Source organism: Chiloscyllium plagiosum, chromosome 40 (genome assembly GCF_004010195.1).
Source record: "Chiloscyllium plagiosum isolate BGI_BamShark_2017 chromosome 40, ASM401019v2, whole genome shotgun sequence".
NCBI classification, from domain to species: domain Eukaryota; kingdom Metazoa; phylum Chordata; class Chondrichthyes; order Orectolobiformes; family Hemiscylliidae; genus Chiloscyllium; species Chiloscyllium plagiosum.
In genome coordinates this window covers 21045721-21069566 of record NC_057749.1, presented here as the reverse complement: position 1 = coordinate 21069566, position 23846 = coordinate 21045721, and the positions used below count along the sequence as shown (strand labels likewise).

Sequence of the window (23846 nt, the reverse complement as noted above, 5' to 3'; positions counted from 1 at the left end):
GTGGGGGGGTGGGGTCGGGTGATGGGGCGGGGGCGGGGCCACTGAGGAGCTGCACTGTGAGTGGTGCTGGCTTTTAATTGATGCGTTACACCGAGACCAAGTCCCATCCCTCTGCCTCCCTCTGAATGTGAAAGAGTCCACGGCATTACTTCAATGAGCAGGAGGGTTCGAGCCCTTTCTCCTGGTCAACATTCAGCTGCCAAGTGACGTCATCTAAGGAGATGTTCTGGTCATTGCCACATTGCTGTGCTCACAGGCAAGCTTGACCTTTGTTGGGGAAGCACCAGGGACCTGGGTTCAATTCCAGCCTCAGGCAACTGTCTGCGTGGAGTTTGCACATTCTCCCCGTGTCTGCATGGGTTTCCTCCGGATTATCCGGTTTCCTCCCACAATCCAAAGATGTGCAGGCTCGGTAGATTGGCCATGGGAAATGCTGAGTTACAGAGATAGGGTAGAGTGGCTGGGTCTGGCTGGGCTGCTTTTTGGAGGGTTGGTCTGGGCTGAATGGCTCGTCTCCACACTGTAGGGAGTCCATGGTTCTAAGTGAGCGCATTGAGCCTAAAAGAAAAATTGCCTTTAGGTAGCACCATTTGCAGAATGTCCCCAGCACTCTTCCAGCCAGGAAAGCACTTTTTGGCATCTGCAATGTGGGAAAAGCAGCAGGCAGTTTATATACAGGAAGCCCTCTCCAGTGGGAATGTGATAGTGATCAGAGGATCTGCTTGTGATATTGCTTGAGCGGTGAATGTTAGCTGGGGCACTGGAGATCGTTTCCCTGCTCTTTTATTGAATTGTATCATGGGATATTTTTTATCTACCTCCGAGAGAAAGCAAGACATCTATTCTCTTTCCCAAAAAGACAGGGTCTCAGACAGTGCTGCACTCCATCTGTCCTATACTGCTGTGTCAGCCAGGCTCTTACGTTCAGATCCAGCAGTTTTCTGACTTCAAGATGAGGTGTAGGTCCTGTTCCAGTAGACTCCCTCAGTACTGCACTGCTGTCTAATTTTATAACTGTGCTCTCATGCCGTAGCAATCCACCGATAACGTTTTACTCCATGTGTTTCAGCGACTGACAAAGTGGCGCTGCTGATCGGGAACATGAACTACGTGAATCACCCCAAGCTGCTGGCCACTGTGATGGATGTTTTTGAACTGTCAAACCTGTTGCAGCAGCTAAATTTCCGGGTGGTTTCCCTAATGGACCTGACTAAAGAGGAGATGCAGAGTGCAGTCATGCAATTTCTTCAGCTCCTGGACTCCGGTGTCTACGGTAAGCGGGCAGTGATGGAATTGTGCGTTCCCACTTCACCCTAAACACGGTCCGTGTCAATGAAGGAAATTTGTTTCAAAAGGCGTGCCCCAACTAGTGAGCCGGAATTATTTTAAACTCACCAGAAATTCTTGGGGATTGGCTCTGTCCAGGTTCTGTGCTGTCGTGTCTTATTCTGTTTTATACTTGGATATTCCAATCTAGCCTTGGCTTGATCTGGCCATGTTACAGTGATCAAATAGGAAGGCTTGCCATTCATGTACATTTACCCTGTGTACTGATTTGATTTGATTTGATTTATTATTTCTACATGTACCTGGGTACAGTGAAAACTTGTGTTTTGCGTGCAGTACAGGTAGGTCATGTCACACAAAGTACATTAGGGTAATAAAATAGAGCAAGGAATACAATACTTTGATTGTGGGGAAGGTGCATAAAGACCGAAATCAACACTAAATTTAAAATGTGAGAGCTCCATTCAAAAGTTTTAATGACAATGGGGAAGAAGCTGTTGTTGAATCTGTTGGTCTGTGTGTTTAAGTTTTTTGTATCTTCTGCCCGACGGAAGAAGTTGGGAGAGAGTATAGAGAGGGGGAGGTGAAGAGATGAGGGAGCGGTCTTTGATTATGTGAGAAATGTAGGTGGAGTCAATGGATGGCAGGTTGGCTTGCTTGATGGACTGGGCTGTGTTCACAACGTGCTCTAGTTTCTTACAGACCTGGGCAGGGCAGTTGTCATACCACTCTGTGATGCATCTGAATAGAATGCTTTCTGTGGTGCATCCATAAACATTGATAAGAGTCTTTGTGGACGTGTTGAATTTCCTTAGCCTCCTGAGGAACATTGTTGTGCTTTCTTGACCGTCGCATCAATGTGGATGGACCAGGACAGATTAGTGCTCACCACTCCTAGGAACTTGACATTCTGGACCAAGTCCACCTCCATGTGGGACCCCGTGGAGGAACCATGTCGAAAAACACAGACTGCAGTGTGAAGCAAGTGGCGATTGGGAAGCTTGTACTTGGCCAACTTAAACTGATTGGACTGATGAAGGGCTTTTGCCCGAAACATCGATTTTCCTGCTCCTCGGATGCTGCTTGACCTGCTGTGCTTTTCCAGCACCACTCTAATCCAGACTCTGATCTCCAGCATCTACAGTCCTCACCTTTGCCTGCCCTGACTGGACTGTACACTTGCTGAGAGATGCATTTGCACTTTACTGATGGGAAGGGGAGGTCACCAGAAAAGGTCTCTCTGACCCAGAAATGCACAGGATTAGTTCCCAGTTGCTGTTCACAAAAAGTAGGTACAAATGTGACTGTCCAAATGGCCCCCCTTTTGTAAGCAAAGCAAAGTGTGATTTCGGGAGACTCTGTCGGTACACTCTAGTGTGTGTAAGAACAACAGCTCATGTTGTAGCAGTCAGGATTCATACAGGGATTGAAGGGGTTAATGCAGGCAGGTAGTTTTCTCTGGCTGCACTTTGTAGGGGGTTAGGGGTTGCCTGAAACCAGCTGATGCAGACTCTGGCTAAAGGCTGATCATTTGTGGCTGCGATGAGGAGGAATTTCCGCACTCCGAGGGGGTAAATCATTGGAATTGTCTACCTCGCAGGACAATAGGAGCTCAGATAATTGAATGTGAGTGAGACAGGGATTGATAGATTTAGAGATACCAAAGGTATCAAGGGATATGGCTTTCAAATAGAGGATCAGCCATGATCCTGAATAGCAGAATAGACCCAAAGGCAGAATGGCCTACTGCTCCTATTTCCTATGTCCCTCTGATTCTATGGTGCAAGCAATGTGTCATAGATTGGCAGCTGTTCCCATTAGGTATTTGTCAGGGTGATGCTTAGAACAGTTGTGCTTCTGTCCAAGTTGATGGCGGTAGCTCAAACTTTGGAGGAGTATTTTGTATCTGTTAGTTCTGAGTAAGGAGGAGTTAAACATCCATAGCCAGAGACAAGCTCATTTATCTAACAATCTCTGTTTTGACATTCTTAAATGAAATGACCCGAGGTTCAGATGAACCGAGTAACATAGTTCCCATTAATTGCACATGTAATCCTGCATTTCCAAAATTATGAAGGGGATTGGGGAAGAGTGAGCAGATTGGTCAAGACGGAAATGTCGGGTTGAAATGCGGATCTCCATATAGGATCCAACCCAATCCCTGTATGAATCCTGACTGCTACAACATGAGCTGTTGTTCTTACACACACTAGAGTGTACCGACAGAGTCTCCTTAATCTCTCCACCCTGAAATCACACTTTGCTTTGCTTACAAAAGGGGGCCATTTGGACAGTTACATTTCTGGGTTGTAGGGGGAAGGGGTGGGTGAATGTAAGATTCGCCTGTTAAATTACACCCACCTCCCTTCACATGCTTTAATGTGTTTGGTGAAAACTCTCAAAGAGAGAATGCTACACCCAAACAAAGTCAATTTTTCACTTCATAGTATTGAAGATCCCAGAACTGCATTCGAGAAAGGTCATTGGTCCCAAGGAAGACTGATTATCTCCAACAAATATCTTAGGCTCAGACAGATAAAGTAGTTTCTTCAGCCCTACCCTTCCTCAGGGCTTGGTGGTCTAGCAGAGTAATGGCTGAGGTGCTAATTATTTGGGTATGTTAATTATTTAGATAAGGCACCATTTACTTAAATACCTGGAATATTTATAAAGAGAGACTCACAAAACCACATTTTAATTAGGTTTAGTGTGTTTCTTTTGAGGGTTTGTTTTAAGTTGCTCCTTTATGAGGCTATTTGGTTTCAGTTAACTTAATTTATAGAGTCATAGAGTTGTACAGCACAGAAACAGACCTTCGGTCCAACTCGTCCATGCTGACCAGATATCCCAACCCAATCTAGTCCCTGGCCCATATCCCTCTAAACCCTTCCTTCTCATATACCAATTCTTTTTGATTGATTCACAAGATTTGTTGAAATAGTTATTGAGTTATTGATATCAATTATTGGAATTTCGGGCTCCCGTCGCTCTAAGACTACAGTGCCCATTGTGGTTCCTGCTTTCTCACAGTATTCTACCCTCACAGCTCTCCCATCCCCATCTCCGAGTTCTCACCAAAGAGGGGAAATGACCCTTGTTAGACCTGAAACTGAGGTCACAGTAACACAAGGTTCAAAAAGCATCGTTTTCCAATAAACACCAACATCCCATTGGTCTTCCAAAAGGCTAGCACAGACACAGAAGGCAGGGTGGCTCCTTCCTCGATGCTGTAACCGTTCCCTGACTGTATTCTCGTCAAGTGATTTGATGGACCCAGACTGGGGACATGGTTTCAAATGGGCAAGCGATAGCCTAGTGGTATTATTGCTAATTAATCTGGAAACTCAACTAACGTTATTCAAATTTCTTTCATGGTTTTATCTAAAATTGTGTAAAGAGAAACCATCTGCCCAAGCTAAATCTTAATTTAAGCTTTATAAAGTTCCCTCAACTTTTTTCTTTTATATATCCTGATCAACGTGTTCAGAGATGGTATGACACACCTCTGGATTAAGTGGGACTTGAATCCAGATCTCCTGGCTCAGAGGTAGGAACATTATCACCGTGGCATACAAGCCCCTTCCTTTAGTGTGTACACTTGTATGGTGTCCATTTAAAGTTCAATTAGATTTATTTGGTTTAATTAAAAGGACAAATGAGGAAATGCTGGGACACAGGGTTAAAAATCACATGACACAAGGTTATAGTCTATCAGTTTTATTTGCAAGCTTTCGGAGCACTGCACCTTCGTCAGGTAGCTGGTGGGGTAGGATCATAGGACACAGAATTTATTGTCATGTGATTTTTAACTCTGTCCACCCCAGTCCAGCACCGGCACCTCCACATTAGGGACGCAGGGTGGTGTGGAGAGAAGAGACATCAAGATTGTTAAGTGAAGTAGGTTGAGTCTGGTGTCATATAACACTGGCTTAGGATCAGTTTAATATGAAATGTTCACATGTGAACCACCCACATGGACAGTACAGTGCGATTCATAAAGGAGCAACTTAAAATAAACCCTCAAAAGAAACACACTAAATCTAATTAATATGTGGTTTTGTGAGTCTCTCTTTATAAATATTCCAGGTATTTAAGTAAACAGTGCCTTCTCTAAGTAATTAACATACTTAAATAATTAGCACTGTAATGTGCCCATCAGCAATTCCTGACTTGGGATAGAATGGGAAGCTCTTGCAGTGTCTGATGTTGAAATTCTGTCAGTGGATGCGAATACTGATATATGTCCCTGGATGTAGACTTAGAGCTATTGAGTGAGACCAGAGCAATGAGTCATTGCGCCCTTTCATTGTAACGAGCGAGTGCCCAGTTATCAAAATGGCCGTACACTGAGTGAGCATCCACTTGATAGCTGCAATGGAAAAGTATCACCATTCACGGTCATTAGTGAGTAACCATTTTAATCATTAGTTATCAGTCAGTACCTTGGTCACCACAGGATGAAGGAGGAGGGGGAAATGCAGAAACTGCCTTGCCCACCAAGCTTGGATCACTTCATTCCAAACTGCCTTAAATCAAGACAGCAACAACAATGTGCATTCATATAGCACCTTTGTGTATTTGTTGCATTTTCTCTGGGGTGACTCTTCATTTTTAATTCCTCCCTCTCTCATCAATCCCTGCCTGCTGGGGGGTCAGGGGGAGAAGGGGCAGGGGGGAGAGGAGAGGAAGGAAGCCAAATGGCCTCATCTTTCTTCTATTCCTGTATTTTGAACTCTCAACCACATCGTGAGAATTGATAATTAGTCATTATTATGGAAACTGAAAACCTGAAGAGAAGTTTCCACTTTGAATCTATAGATCAGTATCAATACATCACCGCTAATTATAAACAGTGACATAATCTACAGAAATCTTGGAAAGTCACCTCAAGCTAAAGTCCCTCCATCTGTTTCTCTCATTTTCCATTGGGTAGATGTCTATACATAGTGTGGTATGTGTTCATGAGATTGAGAGATTATTGAGCAGCTCTCCATCAATCCTCTAACCCAGCCGAGCTCCTCCATGCCAACAGAGGTGGAGCACAGCTCAGAGCTCACACAACGCAGTCAATAAGAGGTCATGTTGCAGCTGTACAGGACATCGGTTAGGCCACTGTTGGAATATTGTATGAAATTCTGGTCTCCTTCCTATCGGAAAGATGTTGTGAAACTTGAAAGGGTTCATAAAAGATTTACAAGGATGTTGTCAGGGTTGGAGGCTTTGAGCTACAGGGAGAGGCTGAAAAGGCTGGGGCTGTTTTCCCTAGAGCGTTGGGTGCTGCGGGGTGACCTTATAGAGGTTTACAAAATTAAGAGGGGCATAGATAAGGTAAATAGGCAAAGTCTTTTCCCTGGGGTCGGGTAGTTCAGAACTAGAGGGCATAGGTTTATGGTGAGAGGGGAAAGATGTAAAAGAGACCTACGGGGCAACGTTTTCACGCAGAGGGTGGTACGTGTATGGAATGAGCTGCCAGATGAAGTGGTGGAGGCTGGTACAATTGCAACATTTAAAAGGCATCTGGATGGGTATACGAACAGGAAGGGTTTGGAGGGATATGGGCCGGGTGCTGGCTGGTGGGACTAGATTGGGTTGGGATATCTGGCCGGCATGGACGGGTTGGACCGAAGGGTCTGTTTCCGTGCTGTACATCTCTATGACTCTATGACAAGGATCAGAAAGAGCCAATCAAAGTTCCTGTTCTGACCAGTGCTTGGTGTTAGCCCTTAGACCACATCTTCCAAGAAATGGGTGGCAAGGGGTCTTCAGACCTCTGTTAGAACAAGTATTGTCTTAAGAACTTAATGTCTCTCATCATAAATAAGGACAAAAAGCACAGCCTTAAAAAGGAAAGTGCATCCTGGTCCATCACTGACTAGAATCCCTCCAGCTGAAGAATGTACATTGTTTTGTATGAACACATTGGAATGAGAGAGTGATTGGTGGGTAATATCAAGGAAGAAATCAGATTTGCGTACAGTATTTGGACTTGCATAGTAAAATACCTGAAGACCATGTGAGAATGTTAAACAAAATATCTTTTTGAAAGGTTGTCTGTTGTAATCCCAGAAACACAGTTGGCTCGGATCGATCCCCCTCGTAGTTATTTTTAAGGATGAGTCCTGGGCTGTCACATGTTTGATGTTTAACTCCCATTATGTGGATGGATTGGAGATGCTGGGGCTAGTTTCTATGGAGAAGAGTAGGTGGAGAGGGGATATAATCGAGGTGTTCAAAAATCAAGAGGGGTCTGGATGGAGGCGATAGTAGGAAACTATTCCCAGAAACCACTGAGTACTAGAAGAATCACAGAATTCCTACACTGTGGAAGGAGGCCAGTCGGCCCATCGAGTCCACACTGACCCTCTGGCAGTCGCCCGTGGATGGAATTGAACCTGGATCCTGGTGCTGTGAGGCAGCAATGCTAACCACTGAGCCACCTTGGGTCCCAAGGAAGAGATGGGTGTACCTTGAGTAATGAAAGAACCTATTGGAGAGATATTTTGTTTGACATTCCCATATGGTCTTCGGGTATTTACCACGCAAGTCCAAATTGTTGATCTTTAGAAAGGTGCTTTGCAAATCTTAATTTCTTCCTTGATATTTACCACCAATCACTCCCTCATTCCAATGTGTTCATACAAGACAATGTATATTCTTCAGCTAGAGGGATACTTGTCAGTGATGGACCAGGTTGTACATCATTACACAGGGACTGTTTAGTTTCTGGAATGTAGTGGAGGCCAATTTGATTGCCACGTTAAAAAGAGATTTGGATATCTAGAGGAAAACAGGCAGGCTGAAAGAGTATGGAATGGGTCTGTGTTGCTCTTGCAGAGTGCGATCCCAGACATGGTGGGCCAAATAGCCTCCCTCCTGTGCTTGAGATTCTCTTCCAGCCAGGCCTGGAGCAGTGCTGTTGGGAATGAGCTGAACAGGATCTCAATCCCTCCCCCACTTCATACCCCTCCACAAAGGGTGGAAGGATCTGATGAAATGTATGAGGTAAATGTTCCTATCTTGTGGAAAGCTGCCCATCATTAAGAACACAGAAAAGGAGCAGACCTAGATCGATAACCTCTGCGTGACCAGACGAATGGTCCCACTGAACAGTAAACAGCAGTGGCTGTCCTCTGCCACCTCATTGTCAGTGAAAAGACAGCAGCTAAATGACAGGCTGAAGGAGGGATAGAGCAGGAGCCAGCCTCTGTGTCAAGGCTGTGATGGTATGCGCTATTTCTGGCTTGCCACTGTTTCACCTCCGTGTTTGGTAATTGGGGAGGGGACGAAGGAGAGGGTGAGCACTCCTCTCACAGTCTCGCATTATTTCTGTCGCCATCACTGGTCGGAGCTGAGCTCCAGCTCTCAGACAGAGCAGCCGAGAGGTGTTGACAGGAAACAGTCTGCTCCACTCGCACTGCTGTTCTTGTAGTTCAGACAGTGAGAGATATTGGCTTATAATTGTACAGAATATTCAATGTAGAAATAGGCTGATCAGTCCAATTATTTTAATCCGTCATGCGACATGGCATATTTGTTGCCAGTTCCTAATTGCCCTCGAACTGAGTGGCTGACTAAACCATCGCAGAGAGGATAGTTAAGAATCAACCAAATCACATTGGGTCTGGAGCCATGTAGAGACCAGACTGGGAAAGGACCGCAGATTTCCTTCCCTGAAGTGAGCCAGATAGATCTTTACACCAATCATCAACACTCCGATTCAAATCTAGATTTATTAATTGAATTTAAATTTCGCTAATTGTTTTGGTAGGATTTGAACCCCTGTCCCCGTGGTATTAGCCTGTATCTTTGGATGTATTATCATAGAATCCCTACAGTGTGGAAACAGGCCCTTTGGCCCAACAAGTCCACACCAACCCTTTGAAGAGTCATCCACCCAGACCCATTCCCCTACCCTATTACTTTACATTTACCCTGACGAATGCACCTAACCTAACTTAGCGTGGCCAATTCACCTAACCTGCACATCTTTGGATTGTGGGGAGGAAACCCATGCAGACATGGGGAGAATGTGCAAACTCCACACAGTCGCCCGACGGTGGATTTGAACCCAAGTCCCTGGTGCTGTGAGACAGCAGTGCTAACCACTGAGCCACCATGCCAGCCTAACAATGTCCAATGCCATTGCCACTATGTACACTGTTTCCCCTTGCTGGTGTTCACCCTCTATATGAGCTTGGTCCCAGCCTCTTCACTAAACTCAATCAACGTAGACTTCTTTTTCTCTCTTGTGTTTGCCTGAATTCTCTTTAAATGCATCTCACCTCAACCGCACCACTATGATGGTGAATTCCACATTCTGACCACTGGCTGAGTGTAAGATGTTTCAACCCAGTTCCCCATTATTTAGTGACACTGGTCCATTTCTGGTGTGGTCTGTTCCCACAAGGCAAGTAATTGTTTGAATAATTTAATGTGTTTGCGTTGTGGCACTGGGGTGAAACTCAGTGTGCTGAATCACAACCACATTGCCACCCAAAGTGACCATAACATCGTGTACACCTCAGTCATAGAACCCTCGTCATCAGTTTAAAGCACCATTCATCATTCAGCACTCCTCAGATACTGAAGGAGACTATGTCCAAAGGCAACAAGACCACTCAGGTTTGTGCTACTGGTGGTAAGTAACATGCACCTTGCACAAGTGCCAGGCAATGATCATCTCCAACAAGAGACAATTTAACCATCACCCCTTGGCATTAATTGGCATTGCCATCTCTGCATTCACGCACCATTAGCATCCTGTGGGTTACCATTGACCAGAAACTCAACTGAACTAACTGGTTCAGTGAAAGTGTAGCGCTGGAAAAGCACAGCAGATCAGGCAGCATCCGAGGAGCTGGAGAGTCAACATTTCAGGCATAAGCTGTTACTGATGACGCAATTATGCTCAAAACGTCAACTCTCCTGCTCCTCGGATGCTGTCTGATCTGTGTTTTTCCAGCACCACACGTTTTGACTCTGATCTCCAGCATCTGCTGTCCTCGCTTTCCCCCTGAACTAACTGGTTAAATACTGTATCTATAGTATTTGAAAGAGACATCACCCGTTGTCAGTCAATGGTGTTACCCTCACTGTATTCCTCACTATTAACATTTCTGAGGGTTATCATTTAACAGTAACTCAACTGGACTCACTAAGGGTCAGTTAGACTTGAAACGTCAGCTCTTTTCTCTCCTTACAGATGCTGCCAGACCTGCTGAGATTTTCCAGCATTTCACTTTTGGTTTCACTATTTCTAACTGTGGTTTCAAGAGCAGATCAGAGGCTAGGATATAATTTTATAAATATGTAAAAATGACGATCACTCAAATTGAGTTTGTCTGAAGAATGACCTCATCAAAATTATGAGTACTATTCTCCAAAAGGTCAGAATAAGATTTACTCAAAGTGGAATCTGTCTTGTATGCCCAATGTGAATCATTATTTGTGATATTTTCCTGACCTGACCTAACCGCCCAACTATTAGTTACAAAAGTAAATCCAGTCCCTGACTCGCAGTACACATTCTCATGCAGAAATAGTCATATAGTGTGGAAATAGTACTCCTGTTGTTTGTAATTTTCCATATTTCATATCTTGTGCTCAAGTTGTTGAGGTGGACTTCAAAGTAGATGCAAAGGAGAATATACTGGAGCCTAATGTGTGCTTTGCATGACCCCTCTGTAGATTCATCCAGAGTTCACTTAACAACTTATAGAGCTGAAAGAATCTTACTGCGTAAAAGGTTACTGAATAAACTAACAACAGTATGTTGGCGATCATGTTGTAGCCTGGATAGAGGTTTGGCTAACTAACAGGAAACAGTCATAGTCATACAGCATGGAAACAAGCCCTTTGGTCCAACCAGTCCATGCCTAACATTGAGGAGAAAGTGAGGTCTGCAGATGCTGGAGATCAGAGCTGAAAATGTGTTGCTGGAAAAGCGCAACAGGTCAGGCAGCACCCAGGGAGCAGGAGAATCGACGTTTCGGGCACAAGCCCTTCTTCAGGAATGGGGAAAGTTTGTCCAGCAGGCTAAGATAAAAGGTAGGGAGGAGGGACTTGGGGGAGGGGCGTCGGAAATGTGATAGGCGGAAAGAGGACTCCTTTGGTTTGGAGGAAGTGGGAGGATTGGAAAGAGAAGTTGTTCAGGGTGAGGGCCAGTTCAGTCAGTCGAAGGAGGGTTACGAAGAGGCAGGCATAGCTGGGGCCCATGTGGGTGCCCATGGCTACTCCTTTGGTTTGGAGGAAGTGGGAGGATTGGAAAGAGAAGTTGTTCAGGGTGAGGACCAGTTCAGTCAGTCGAAGGAGGGTGTCAGTGGAAGGGTACTGGTCGGTACGGCGGGAAAGAAAGAAGCGGAGAGCTTTGAGTCCTTCGTGATGGGGGATGGAGGTGTACAGGGACTGGATGTCCATGGTGAAAATAAGGCGTTGGGGACCGGGGAAGCGAAAATCATGGAGCAGGTGGAGGGCATGGCTGGTGTCCCGAACGTACGTGGGGAGTTCTTGGACTAAGGGGGACAGGACGGTGTCAAGGTATGCGGAGATGAGTTCGGTGGGTCTTTCCACCTATCACATTTCCGACGCCCCTCCCCCAAGTCCCTCCTCCCTACCTTTTATCTTAGCCTGCTGGACAAACTTTCCTCATTCCTGAAGAAGGGTTTATGCCCGAAACGTCGATTCTCCTGTTCCCTGGGTGCTGCCTGACCTGCTGCGCTTTTCCATGCCTAACATTCCTGATGAAGGGCTTATGCCCAAAACGTCGATTCTCCTGCTCCTCGGTGCTGCCTGACCTGCTGTACTTTTCCAGAGCCACTTTTCGACGATGCCAAACAGAATCCCAAACTAAACTAGTTCCACCTGCCTGCTCCTGGCCCACTTCCCTCCAAGTCTTTCCTATTCATGTACTTATCTAAGTGTCTTTTAGACGTTATAACTATGCCTACATCCACCACTTCCTCAGGAAGTTCATTTCACATGCAAGCTACCCTCTGTTTTAAAAAAAGTTGCCCCAATATCATTTTCAAATCTTTCTCCTCTAACCATAAAACTTTGCCCCTTAGTCTTGAAATCCCCCATTCCAGGGAAAAGACACTTACCATTCACCTTATCTATACCCCTCACGATTTTATAAACCTCTATAAGGTCGCCTCTCAACCTCCTACACTCCAGTGAAAAAAGCTCCAGCCTATCCAGCATTCCTTTATACCTCAAACCTTATGTACCTGACAGCATCCTGGTAAACCTCTTCTGAACCCTCCCTAGATGCTTGATATCCTTCCTCTAGCAGGGCAACCAGAACTGGACACAGTACTCCAGAAGGGGTCTCACCAATGTCCTGTACAACCTCAACATAGTGCCCCAACTACTGTACTCAAAGGACTGAGCAATGACGGCAAGCGTGCCAAACCCCTTTTTAACCACCCTGTCTATATGTGACACAAACTTTAAAGAATTATGTACCTGACCCCCTAGGTTGTTCTGTTCTACATCACTACCCAAGGCCTTACTATTTGTTATATTAGGCCTATCTTTGTTTGTTGTACCAAAATGCATACCTCTCATTTATTCAAATTAAACTCTATCTGCCATTTCTCAGCCCATTGAGGATTCTGGGTAATCCAAGATGGAGGATGAGAAAAATTTGTGGCTGTAAGAACTGCTTTTTTTTTAGGTATTTTAAGTGTTAGAGGGGATTTCCTCGAATTTCAGGAACAGTAATTACTGTTTTATAAGCTGTTGCATTGTTTTGGAACTTTACAGGGGGAAAAAGGATCAAAAGGAGGAAGAGAGACAAATCAGAGACCACATGGTCAGTGATTCAAATGAGAAAGAAACCTGCACTGCTGTCTGACACAGCAGTGAACCTGCACAGTTACTGCCTTTGCTGTTTGAGTTCAGGTATCTTTGGACATCAGAGGAGTGTGTCTAAGAAAAATTAACAAACAGTGAAATTCATAGCTGACTTTGGAGGAACCTGTGTGGGAGAGCTCACAGCACTGGGGCCCTCAGTGCGCAGTTTTTAAGTGTAACCTTACTGTCTTTTTCCTTCCTTTTGTAAATCTACAATAGTGAGTAGAAAAGGTTCTTTTTTGGTTAAATGTTTTATTGAGATCTGTTGCGTGACTAAATTTTGAAAATCTAAAACATCAGTACTACGTTAGCCTGGAGCAGTATTTTCTAGAGCGTAAGACTGTGCAATTTTCTATAGATTGCTAAGGTGCAAAAATGGCCTCTAGTAGAGTGATGTGCTCTTCCTGTTGGTTATGGGAGATCAGGGAGAGTTTCCACGTTACTGATGATTATGTCTGCAGGAGTGTATTTGGTTGCAAATCCTACTAGATCGCATGGATGGGTTGGAGTGTCAGTTAGAGGCAATAAGGAATTTACAGGAGCTAGGGGGTGTGATGGATGACAGTTATAGGAAGGGAGAAAAACTGCAGATACAGTCAGGTAGCTGGGTTATAACCAGGAAGGTAGGAGAGGGAGGCAGGTACTACACGAGTCTCTGTGGCTATCCCCATCTCAAACAAGTATGCTGTCTTGGGAAATATAGGGGGTGCTGGACTCTCAGGAGAATGTAACATGAACAGCCAAGTTTCTGGTACCGAGACAGGCTCTAATGTAACGAGGAGTATGTCAGGCTCCAAGCGATCGATTGTGTTAGGGGACTGTCTCGTCAGAGGCGCTGACAGTGAGAAATCAGTGTGTTGCCTCCCTCCTGCCAGGGTCAAGGATGTCTCAGAGAGGGTGCAGAATGTTCTCAAAGATGCGAAGGAACAGCCGGAGGTCATCGTACACATTGGAAACAATGACATTGGAAGGGAAAAGGATGCGATTCAGAAGGGACAATATAGAGAGTTAGGCAGGAATTTAAAAAGGAGGTCCTCAAGGGTAGTAATATCTGGATTACTCCCAGTGCTACGAGCTAGTGAGGGCAGGAATAGGAGGATAGAGCAGCTGAATGCATGGCTGAGGAGCTGGTGTATGGGAGAAGGATTCACATTTTTGGATCATTGGAATCTCTTCTGGGGTAGAAGTGACCTGTACAAGAAGGATGGATTGCACCTGAATTGGAAGGAGACTAATATCCTGGCAAGGAAATTTGCTAGAACTACTCGGGAGGATTTAAACTAGTAAGGTGGGGGGGGTGTGGGACCCAGGGAGATACTGAGGAAAGAGATCAATCTGAGACTGGTACAGTTGGGAAAAGGAGCAAGTCAAATATCAGGGCAGGCAGGGACAAAGCAGAGAACAGGGAAGGACTAACAAATTAAACTGCATTTACTTCAATGCAAGGGGCCAAACTGTGAAGGCAGATGAACTCAGGGCATGGTTAGGAACATGGGACTGGGGTATCATAGCAATTACAGAAACATGGCTCAGGGATGGGCAGGACTGACAGCTTAATGTTCCAGGATACAAATGCTACAGGAAGGACAGAAAGGGAGGCAAGAGAGGAGGGGGTGTGGCGTTTTTGATAAGGGACAGCATTACAGCTGTCCTTAGGGAGGATATTCCTGGGATTATGTCGAGAGAAGTTATTTGGGTGGAACTGAGAAATAAAGTCATAAGAGTCCCACAGCACAGAGACAGGCCCTTTGACCCAAACTGGTCCGTGCTGACCAAAATGTCCATCCACTCTAACCCCATTTCCCTGCACTTGGCCCATATCCTTCTAATCCTTTCCTGCCCATGTATTTGTCCAAATGCCTTTTAAATGTTGTTAACGTACCCAACTCAACCACTTCCACTGGCAGCTCTTCCCATTTGTGTACCATCCTCTGTAAAAAGGTTTCCCCTCAGGTTCCCTTTTATTCTTTCCCCTCTAACCTTAAACTGATGCCCTCTAGTCCTCGATTCCCCAACCCTGGGAAAAAGACTGAGTGCATTCACCCTATCCATGCCCCTTATGATCTTAATCACTTCCATAAGATTCCGCCTCAATCTCCTAGCTTGACAAACCTCTCCCTATAACTCAAAGTTGAGTCCTGGCAGCATCCTTATAAATTTGTTCTGCACTCTTTCCAGTTTAATAACATCCTTCCTCCAGCAAGGTGACCAAAACTGAACACAATACTCCCAAGTGCAATCTCACCGACGTCCTGTGTAACTGCACCATAACTTCCCAACTTCTAGACTCAGTGCCCTGACTGATGAAGGCCAGTGTGCCAAAAGCCTCCTTCACTGCCCTGTCTACCTGTGACTCTACTTTCAGAGAACTGTGCTCCTGAACTCCAAGGTCCCTCTGTTCCACTACACTCCTTAAGGCCCTACCATTCACCAAGAAACTCCTACCTTGATTTGACTTCCCAAAATGCAAGACCTCACATTTATCTATATTAAACTCCATTTGCCATTTCTCAGCCCACTTCCCCAGTTGATCAAGGTCCTGCTGAATTTCTGATAACCTTCCTCACTGTGTACGATATCGCCTATTTTAGTGTCATCAACAAATGTACTAATCATGCCTTGTACATTCCATCCAAATCATTGATACAGATAACAAACAGCAATGGGTCTAGCTCCCACTCCTGAGAGACACCACTGGTCACAGGCCTCCAGTCCAACAAGCATCCTTTCACTATTACCCTCTGCTTCCTACCATTAAGCCAATTGTGCTCCAATTTGCCAGTTCACCCTGGATTCCATGTGATCTAACTTTCCAGAGCAGCCTACCACGTGGAACCTTATTAAAGGCCTTATGAAATCCATATAGACTACATCCACCGCCCTGCCCTCGTCAACTTTCCTGGTCACTTCATCAAAGAAATCTAACAAAATTGTGAGGCATGATCTTACTGATCGCAATGCAACCCTGTCTTTCCAAATGCATGGTATACCTTATCTCTCAGAATCTTCTCATGTAATTTACCTACCACAGATGTTAAGCTCACTGCTCTATAGTTCCCAGGCTTTTCTTTGCAGCCATTCTTGAATAAGGCACAATATCCGCTACCCTCCAGTCTTCAGGGACCTCACCCATGGCTAATGATGATGCAAAAATGTCAGCGGGGGCCCCTGCAATTTCTTCTCTAGCCTTTTGTAGTGTTCTTAGCTATATCTGGTCAGAACCAGGAGATTTATCCAACTTCATACATTCTAATATATCCAACACCACTTCTACTGTGATATGGACTGTGATATGGACTGCTCCCATTACCTTCTCCAAGTTCCCAAGTCTTCATGTCTTTCTCCATGGTAAACGCAGCGGAGAAATATTAATTGAGGACCTCGCCCATCTCCTGTGGTTCTATACAAATATGGTCCTCCAGGGGTCCTATTCTCTCTCTAGTTATTCTTTTTCCTTTAATAAAATTAATGAACCTCTTTGGATCCACCTTAATCTTCTCACCCAAGTCTATCTCATGCCCCCTGTTTGCCTTCCTGATTTCCTTCAGTAAACTCCTGTAGTCCCTGTATACCTCCAGGGATACCCTTGATCCCAGCTGCCTGTACCTGAGCCATGCCTTTTTTCTAGTCAAAGCTTCAATATCTGTTGGCACCCAGGATTCTCTATTCCTGCCAACCTTGCCCTTCACCCTCACAGGAGCATGTAGACCTTGAACTCTAGGTGTCTCACTTTTAAAGGCCTCCCACTTGCTAGAGGTCCCAAAGTGCTCCCCCACTGTCACCTCAGTCACCTGTCCTGCCCTATTTCCCAAGAGCAGGTCAAGTTTTGCCCTTTCCCAAGTAGGACCCTTTATATGTTGCTTGAGGAATCTTTACTGAACACACTGAGCAGATTCTGCCCCATCTCAGCCCTTAATGCTGTGGCAGTCCCAGTTTATGTTAGGAAAATTAAAATCCCCTACTATGACGATCAAACTCCTGTAGTCCCTGTATACCTCCAGGGATACCCTTGATCCCAGCTGCCTGTACCTGAGCCATGCCTTTTTTCTAGTCAAAGCTTCAATATCTGTTGACACCCAGGGTTCTCTATTCCTGCCAACCTTGCCCTTCATCCTCGCAGGAGCATGTAGACCTTGAACTCTAGGTGTCTCACTTTTAAAGGCCTCCCACTTGCTCGAGGTCCCAAAATGCTCCCCCACTGTCACCTCAGTCACCTGTCCTGCCCTATTTCCCAAGAGTAGGTCAAGTTTTGCCCTTTCCCAAGTAGGACCCTGTATATGTTGCTTGAGGAATCTTTACTGAACACACTGAGCAGATTCCGCCCCATCTCAGCCCTTAATGCTGTGGCAGTCCCAGTTTATGTCAGGAAAATTAAAATCCCCTACTATGACGATCCTGTTGCTCCTGCAAGTCTTCCCAATCTCCCTGCATATTTGTTCCTCTAATTCCCAGTGACATTTTGGGGGCCTATAGTACAACCCCAATAATGTCACCATCCCCTTCTTATTTCTTAGCTCCACCCATAAAGCCTCATGGGATGATTCTTCAGTTACTTTATCTCTGATTACTGCTGTGATACTCCCTTTAATCAAAAATGGAACACCCTCTCCCCTCTTTCCACCACCTCTGCCCTGCCTAAAGCACCTGTACCCTGGCACATTAAGCTGCCAGCCTGACCCTCCTTTAGCCATCTTTCTATAATAACTAAAATATCCCAGTCCCATGTACCTGAGTTCATTGACCTTACCTATCAGCCGTCTTGCATTGAAATAGATGCTCGCTCCCTGTCATGTTCCAGCCTGACCTGTCTCTTCACTTTACTATTTCTGATGACTGTATTTCCTTTCAGCCTTGCACTTGCCTCTCTGCTGTTGAGGGTACCAACCCCTTGCCAATCCAGTTGAAACCCTCCCTTATAGCACTAGCAACCCTGGCCACCAAGAGATTGGTCCCCCTCCAGTTCAGATGTAAGGGATGGTGAGCTTATTGGGATTATATCATAGAACCCCCCCTAATAGTCAGCGGGAAATTGAGAAACAAATTTGTAAGGAGATCTCAGTTATCTGTAAGAATAATAGGGTGGTTATGGTAGGGGATTTTAACTTTCCAAACATAGACTAGGACTGCCATAATGTTAAGAGTTTAGATGGAGAGGAATTTAAGTGTGTACAAGAAAATTTTCTGATTCAATATGTGGATGTACCGACTGGAGAAGGTGCAAAACTTGACCTACCTTTGGGAAATAAGGCAGGGCAGGTGACTGAGGTGTCAGTGGGGGAGCACTTTGGGGTAACTAGGGAGAGAATTGGACCCCTCAAAGATCAGCAAGGCAGCCGAAATGTGGGGCCACAGGAGATAGGGGAGATATTAAATAAGTATTTTGCATCAATGTTTACTGTGGAAAAGGACATGGAAGATACTGAATGTAGGGAAATAGATGGTGACATCTTAAAAAATGTCCATATTACAGAGGAGGAAGTGCTGGATGTCTTAAAACGGATAAAGGTGTATAAATACCCAGAACCTGATCAGGTGTACCCTAGAACCCTGTGGGAAGCTAGAGAAGTAATAGCTGGGTCCCTTGCTGAGATATTTGCATCATCAATAGTCACAGGTGAGGTGCCGGAAGACTGGAGGTTGGTTAACGTGGTGCCACTGTTTAAGAAAGGTGGTAAAGACAAGCCAGGGAACTATAGACCAGTGAGCCTGACCTCACTGGTGAGCAGGTTGTTGGAGGCAATCTTGGGGGACAGGCAAGGACTGATTAGGGATAGTCAACATGGCATCGTGTGTGGGAAATCATGTCTCATGAACTTGATTGAGTTTTTTTAAAGAAGTAACAAAGAGGATTGATGAGACAGAGCTGTGGACGTGATCAAATGGACTCCAGTAAGGCGTTCAACAAGGTTCCTCATGGTAGACTTGTTAGCAAGGCTAGATCACATGGAATACAGGGAGAACTAGCCATTTTGATACAAAATTGGTTCGAAAGTAGAAGAAGGTGGTGATGGAGGGTTGCATTTCAGACTGGAGGCCTATGACCAGTGGAGTGCCACAAGGATTGGTGCTTTCCTTTAGTAGAGCATTGGGTGTAGGAGTTGGGAGGTCATGTTGCAGCTGCATAGGACATTGGTTTGGCCACTGTTGGAATATTGTGTGCAATTCTGGTCTCCTTCCTATCGGAAGGATGTTGTGAAACTTGAAAGGGTTCAGAAAAGATTTATGAGGATGTTGCCAGGGTTGGAGTGTTTGAGCTAAAGGGAGAGGGTGAATAGGCTGGGGCTGTTTTCCCTGGAGCATCGGAGGCTGAGTGATGACCTTATAGAGGTTTGTAAAATCATAAGGGGCATGGAGAGGGTAAATAGACAAGGTCTTTTCCCTGGGATCGGAAAGTCCAGAACTAGAGGGCATAGGTTTAGGGTGGGAGGGGAAAGATTTAAAAGGCACCTACGGGCCAATCTTTTTCACACAGAAGATGTTATGTGTATGGAATGAGCTGCCAGAGGAAGTGGTGGAGGCTGGTACAATTACAGCATTTAAAAGGCATTTGGATGAGTATATGAATAGGAAATGTTTAGAGGGATATGGGCCAAGTGCTGGCAAATGGGACTAGATTAATTTGAGATATGTGGTCGGCATGGACAAGTTAAACTAAAAGATCTGTTTCTGTGTGTACAAGCTCTATGACCCATTTGATCAAGATCCCTTTGTAATCTTAGAAAACTGTCTTCACTGTCTACTGTGCCCCTATTTTGGTGTTGTCTGCAAACTTACAAACCATGCTTTCTATATTCTCATCCGAACCATTTATATAAATGTCAAACAATAGAGAATCCAGCACCCATCCCAGCGAAGGACGTATACGCAGATATTATTCCATAGATTTTAGACTGGATTCTTTAAACAATGAAGTCATCCACACACCACCCCCTCATCATCATGAAACAGTGAGCACGATTTTAAGAATGTGACCTAAGCCTGCCACGTCGAGTGCAGTTGAAATATCCTGCCCCACTATCGTGAAGGAGGTCCCGTCTGGTGTCTCGTGTGAGGAACTCGCTGTGAACAAATTTGCAAACATGTTTCCTCTATCTGTTAGAGGAAGGATATTATTAAGCCAGAGAGGGTTCAGAAGAGGTTTACCAGGATGTTGCTGAGAATGGAGGGTTTGGGTTATAGGGAGGGGCTGGGATAGCTTGGCACATTTTTCACAGGAGTGGAGGAGGTTGAGAGGTGACCATATGGGGGTTTATTAAGTAGTGAGGGGAATAGAGAAGGTGAATGAAAACTGTCTTTTCCCTCGGGTGGGGGATTTTAAGACTGGGGGCATATTTTTAAGGTGAGAGGAGAAAGATTAAAAAAAAAATGAGAGGCACTTTTTTTTTTAAACACAGAGATTGGTTCATGTGTGGAATGAATTTCCAGATGAAGTGGTGGATGTAGGCACAGTTACAACATTTAATGGACATTTCAATAAGTCCATGACTAGGAAAGGTTTGAAGGGATATGGGCCAAGTGCAGGAAGGTGGGACTAGTTTAGTTTAGGATTATGATCAGCATGGACCGGTTGGGCCAAAGGATCTGTTTCTGTGCTGTATGACTCTCTAAAACCAAGGTGTTTTCCTGAAACTGTACAGGGCATTGGTACAACTGCACTTGGAATACTATAAACAGTTCTGCCTCCTTATTTAAATGTTATTAACAGCATTTGTGGTAGAGTTCATAGAATCCCTACAGTCTGGAAACAGGCCATTTGGCCCAAAAAGTCCACATTGACCCTCCAAAGAGTAACCCATCCAGACCCATTCCCCTACTCTATTTCTCTACATTTCCCCTGACTAATGCACCTAACCTACACATCCCTGGACACTATGGGCAATTTAGCATAGCCAGTTCACCTCACCTCATCACCACCTCAGGAGGAAACTGGAGCACCCGGAGGAAACCCATGCGGTTGACTAGAGTATAACTGACAGGTAGTTCATGTGGATAGTCTGTGTATGTGACATAAACTCTGTGCATTCCCAAAATTAGCAGAAGTTACAAATTGGTTTTAGTCAGCTTCATGGGATGGTTATGTCCACCTGAGTAGGCAGACAGGGTCTCAGTTTGATGTTTGAAGGTTTGCGCTGCCAACAGTGTAGCATGTTATCAGTACTGCACAAAACTGATGATATGTGGATCCTGTATTCAAGCCCCTCCCTCCAACCTTCTGACTCTGAGATAAGAGGGCTTGTAAGTTCACCTCTGTGGGTTTGAAACGTACAGGTGGGTATCTGGGGCTACATGCTGTCTGTGTTAGTGTCACTAATGTGTGAATGGTAGTTTAATTATACTGTTAACATTCACTGGTGAAGAGTGTTGTTGAATTCACTATTTAGAGTACTTATAAAGAGAGCTTGCTGGGATATGGGTGGTGTTGAGGGAGCAGATGTGTGTAATGTGCATTCTGTAAATGAACAAATTATCAAGAAAGTTGTTAGTATTTAGTTTGACATTTCATTAGTGGACTTGGAATTGGAAGTGGAATAGTCTAACAGTTCTGAAATCATTGTCAAAGCTGCGATATAATGCAGGGAGTTGCAATAGATAATACACTACATCCAAAGGTGAGGAACCAAAGTTAAGAGATAGACTGAGAGTGTAAAGTCTGACTGTGGAGCTGGTAATTATAACTGGACGCATTTCACAGCATGCAGGAAATTGCTCTCTCTCACTCCCTATCTCTCTGTGGGATGTCTCTGAAGATATAGTTGGATTTCATTTTCTCTCTGTCTCTCTCTCCCCTGTTTTTGATCCAACAGCTCTATTTTACTATGCCGGGCATGGCTACGAGTGTTCAGGCAGGAACTATATGGTACCAGTAAATGCTCCAAACCCGTACAGACCAGAGAACTGCATCAACGTTCAGAAAATCCTCTGCAAGATGCAGGTGAAGAACACAGCCCTGAATGTCCTCCTGCTGGACATGTGTCGGAAATGGTACGGCCACCCTCTCTCCTCTCTCTCTAGCGGACACTTGCTTTAAAAAATTGCATTTGAAAAATTATTGCGGAAATAATGGAGTCTGTGCTGTCAGGATTCCCATTTGTGTGAAGAGATTTTAAACCGCCCGTCGCCACTCCGTGTACAGAATAATATTGCTGTGATAGTTATATTCCCAATATTCTGAAAGAAGAATCCTAAGAACGGGAAGATAAGGCAGCCCGTTCCTGGTTTAAGAGAGGATTTAAGATTAGGGGTGCAGCATTGATTAAAGAAACAGCTGTATCTGTGAGGAGTGAGGATGAGTTACCAGAAGGTGCAATAAATGGTGCCATTTGGGCTGGATAAAGTTTTCAAGGTAACTGCTGGGAATATACTAGTCAGAGAAAGGGCCATTAGGGATGGGCAATAAATGCTGGCCCAGCCAACGGCCCTCTCTCACCAGTGATTTAAAAAAATTCCGATCATTTTAGGGGGGGGCACGGTGGCTCAGTGGTTAGCACTGCTGCCTCACAGCACTCAGGTCCCAGGTTTGATTCCAGCCTCAGGCGACTGCCTGTGTGGGGTTTGCACATTCTCCCCATGTCTGTGTGGGTTTCCTCCCACAGTCCAAGATGTGCAGGGCAGGTGAATTGGCCATGCTAAGTTGCCCATAGTGTTAGGTGCATTAGTCAGAGGGAAATGGGTCTGGGTGGGTTACTCTTCAGAGGGTCGATGTGGACTGGTTGGGCCGAAGGGCCTGTTTCCACACTGTAGGGAATCTAATCTAATCAACATCGAAAAGTGACGAAACAAAAGGCCAGCAATGGTCAGGTGTTTAAAATATCCTGATGTTAACTACAAAAACCAAACGATGGAGAGATCAGAGTTCTTAACATGCATTCACGAGACCTTCTTTAGTCAGTGAAGCAAGTTCAACAAGAGAAGAGGCAGTTCTGGACTGCTATAAGATCAAGCAGGGAGAAGGGACATCAGGTCGAGAGCCTTTTGGTCATAGTAATCATGATTCAGTTAGGCTTAGTAACAGAGAAGGATAAAGTGAGCTAGCGTTTTAAATTGGGGGAATGCTAACTTCATTAAACTGATCAAGATTTGAGTAAAGATTTGTAGCTTGTGTGCAGTAGTTGTGGGTATGTTCAATGAGCTGGGAAGTTGGTTTGCAGACCTTTTGTCCCCTGTCTAGGTGACATCTTCAGTGCTGTGGAGTCTCCATCTGGTTTAATAATGTCCTTTAGAGAAGGAAACCGCCATCCTTACCTGGTCTTGTTTACATGTCCTCCAGGTCCACATCAATTGCCCTCTGAAGTGACGCACTGTTGTGTAACTGAGGTGTAATTTAACAAAAAAAAACTAAAAACAGCTGTTTGAAGATAGAGTTGTAGAGATGTACAGCACGGAAACAGACCCTTCAGTCCAACTGGTCCATGCCGACTAGATATCCCACACCAATCGAGTCCCACCTGCCAGCATTTTGCCCATCTCCCTCTAAACCCTTCCGACTTCTATACCTTCTGAATGCTGCAATTGTACCATCCTCAAATTCCACGTCAGAGCAGTGGGGAAGTATTTGAGGTGGAGGTTAAAGATGTTTTGGAAAGAAGACGCAAAGAAAATGGCAGGATGGTCACAGTACAGTCCCCCCCGCCCCCTCTCAACCAAGCCCCTCACTCCCCCACCCTCTCAACCAAGCCCCTCACTCCCCCACCCTCTCAACCAACCCC

General features: G+C 45.0%; 1 protein-coding gene across 3 annotated transcripts in view; it reads left to right on the top strand.

Moving 5' to 3' along the window:
* Window positions 1-23846, top strand: part of malt3 (MALT paracaspase 3) — a 131043-nt gene that overhangs the window by 69224 nt on the left and 37973 nt on the right. For all 3 annotated transcript variants that reach the window (XM_043680578.1, XM_043680577.1, XM_043680576.1), the window contains exons 10-11: window positions 1070-1273; window positions 21945-22122. In XM_043680578.1, coding sequence (XP_043536513.1) covers window positions 1070-1273; window positions 21945-22122 — 382 coding nt within the window. The remainder of the gene's footprint in view (window positions 1-1069; window positions 1274-21944; window positions 22123-23846) is intronic.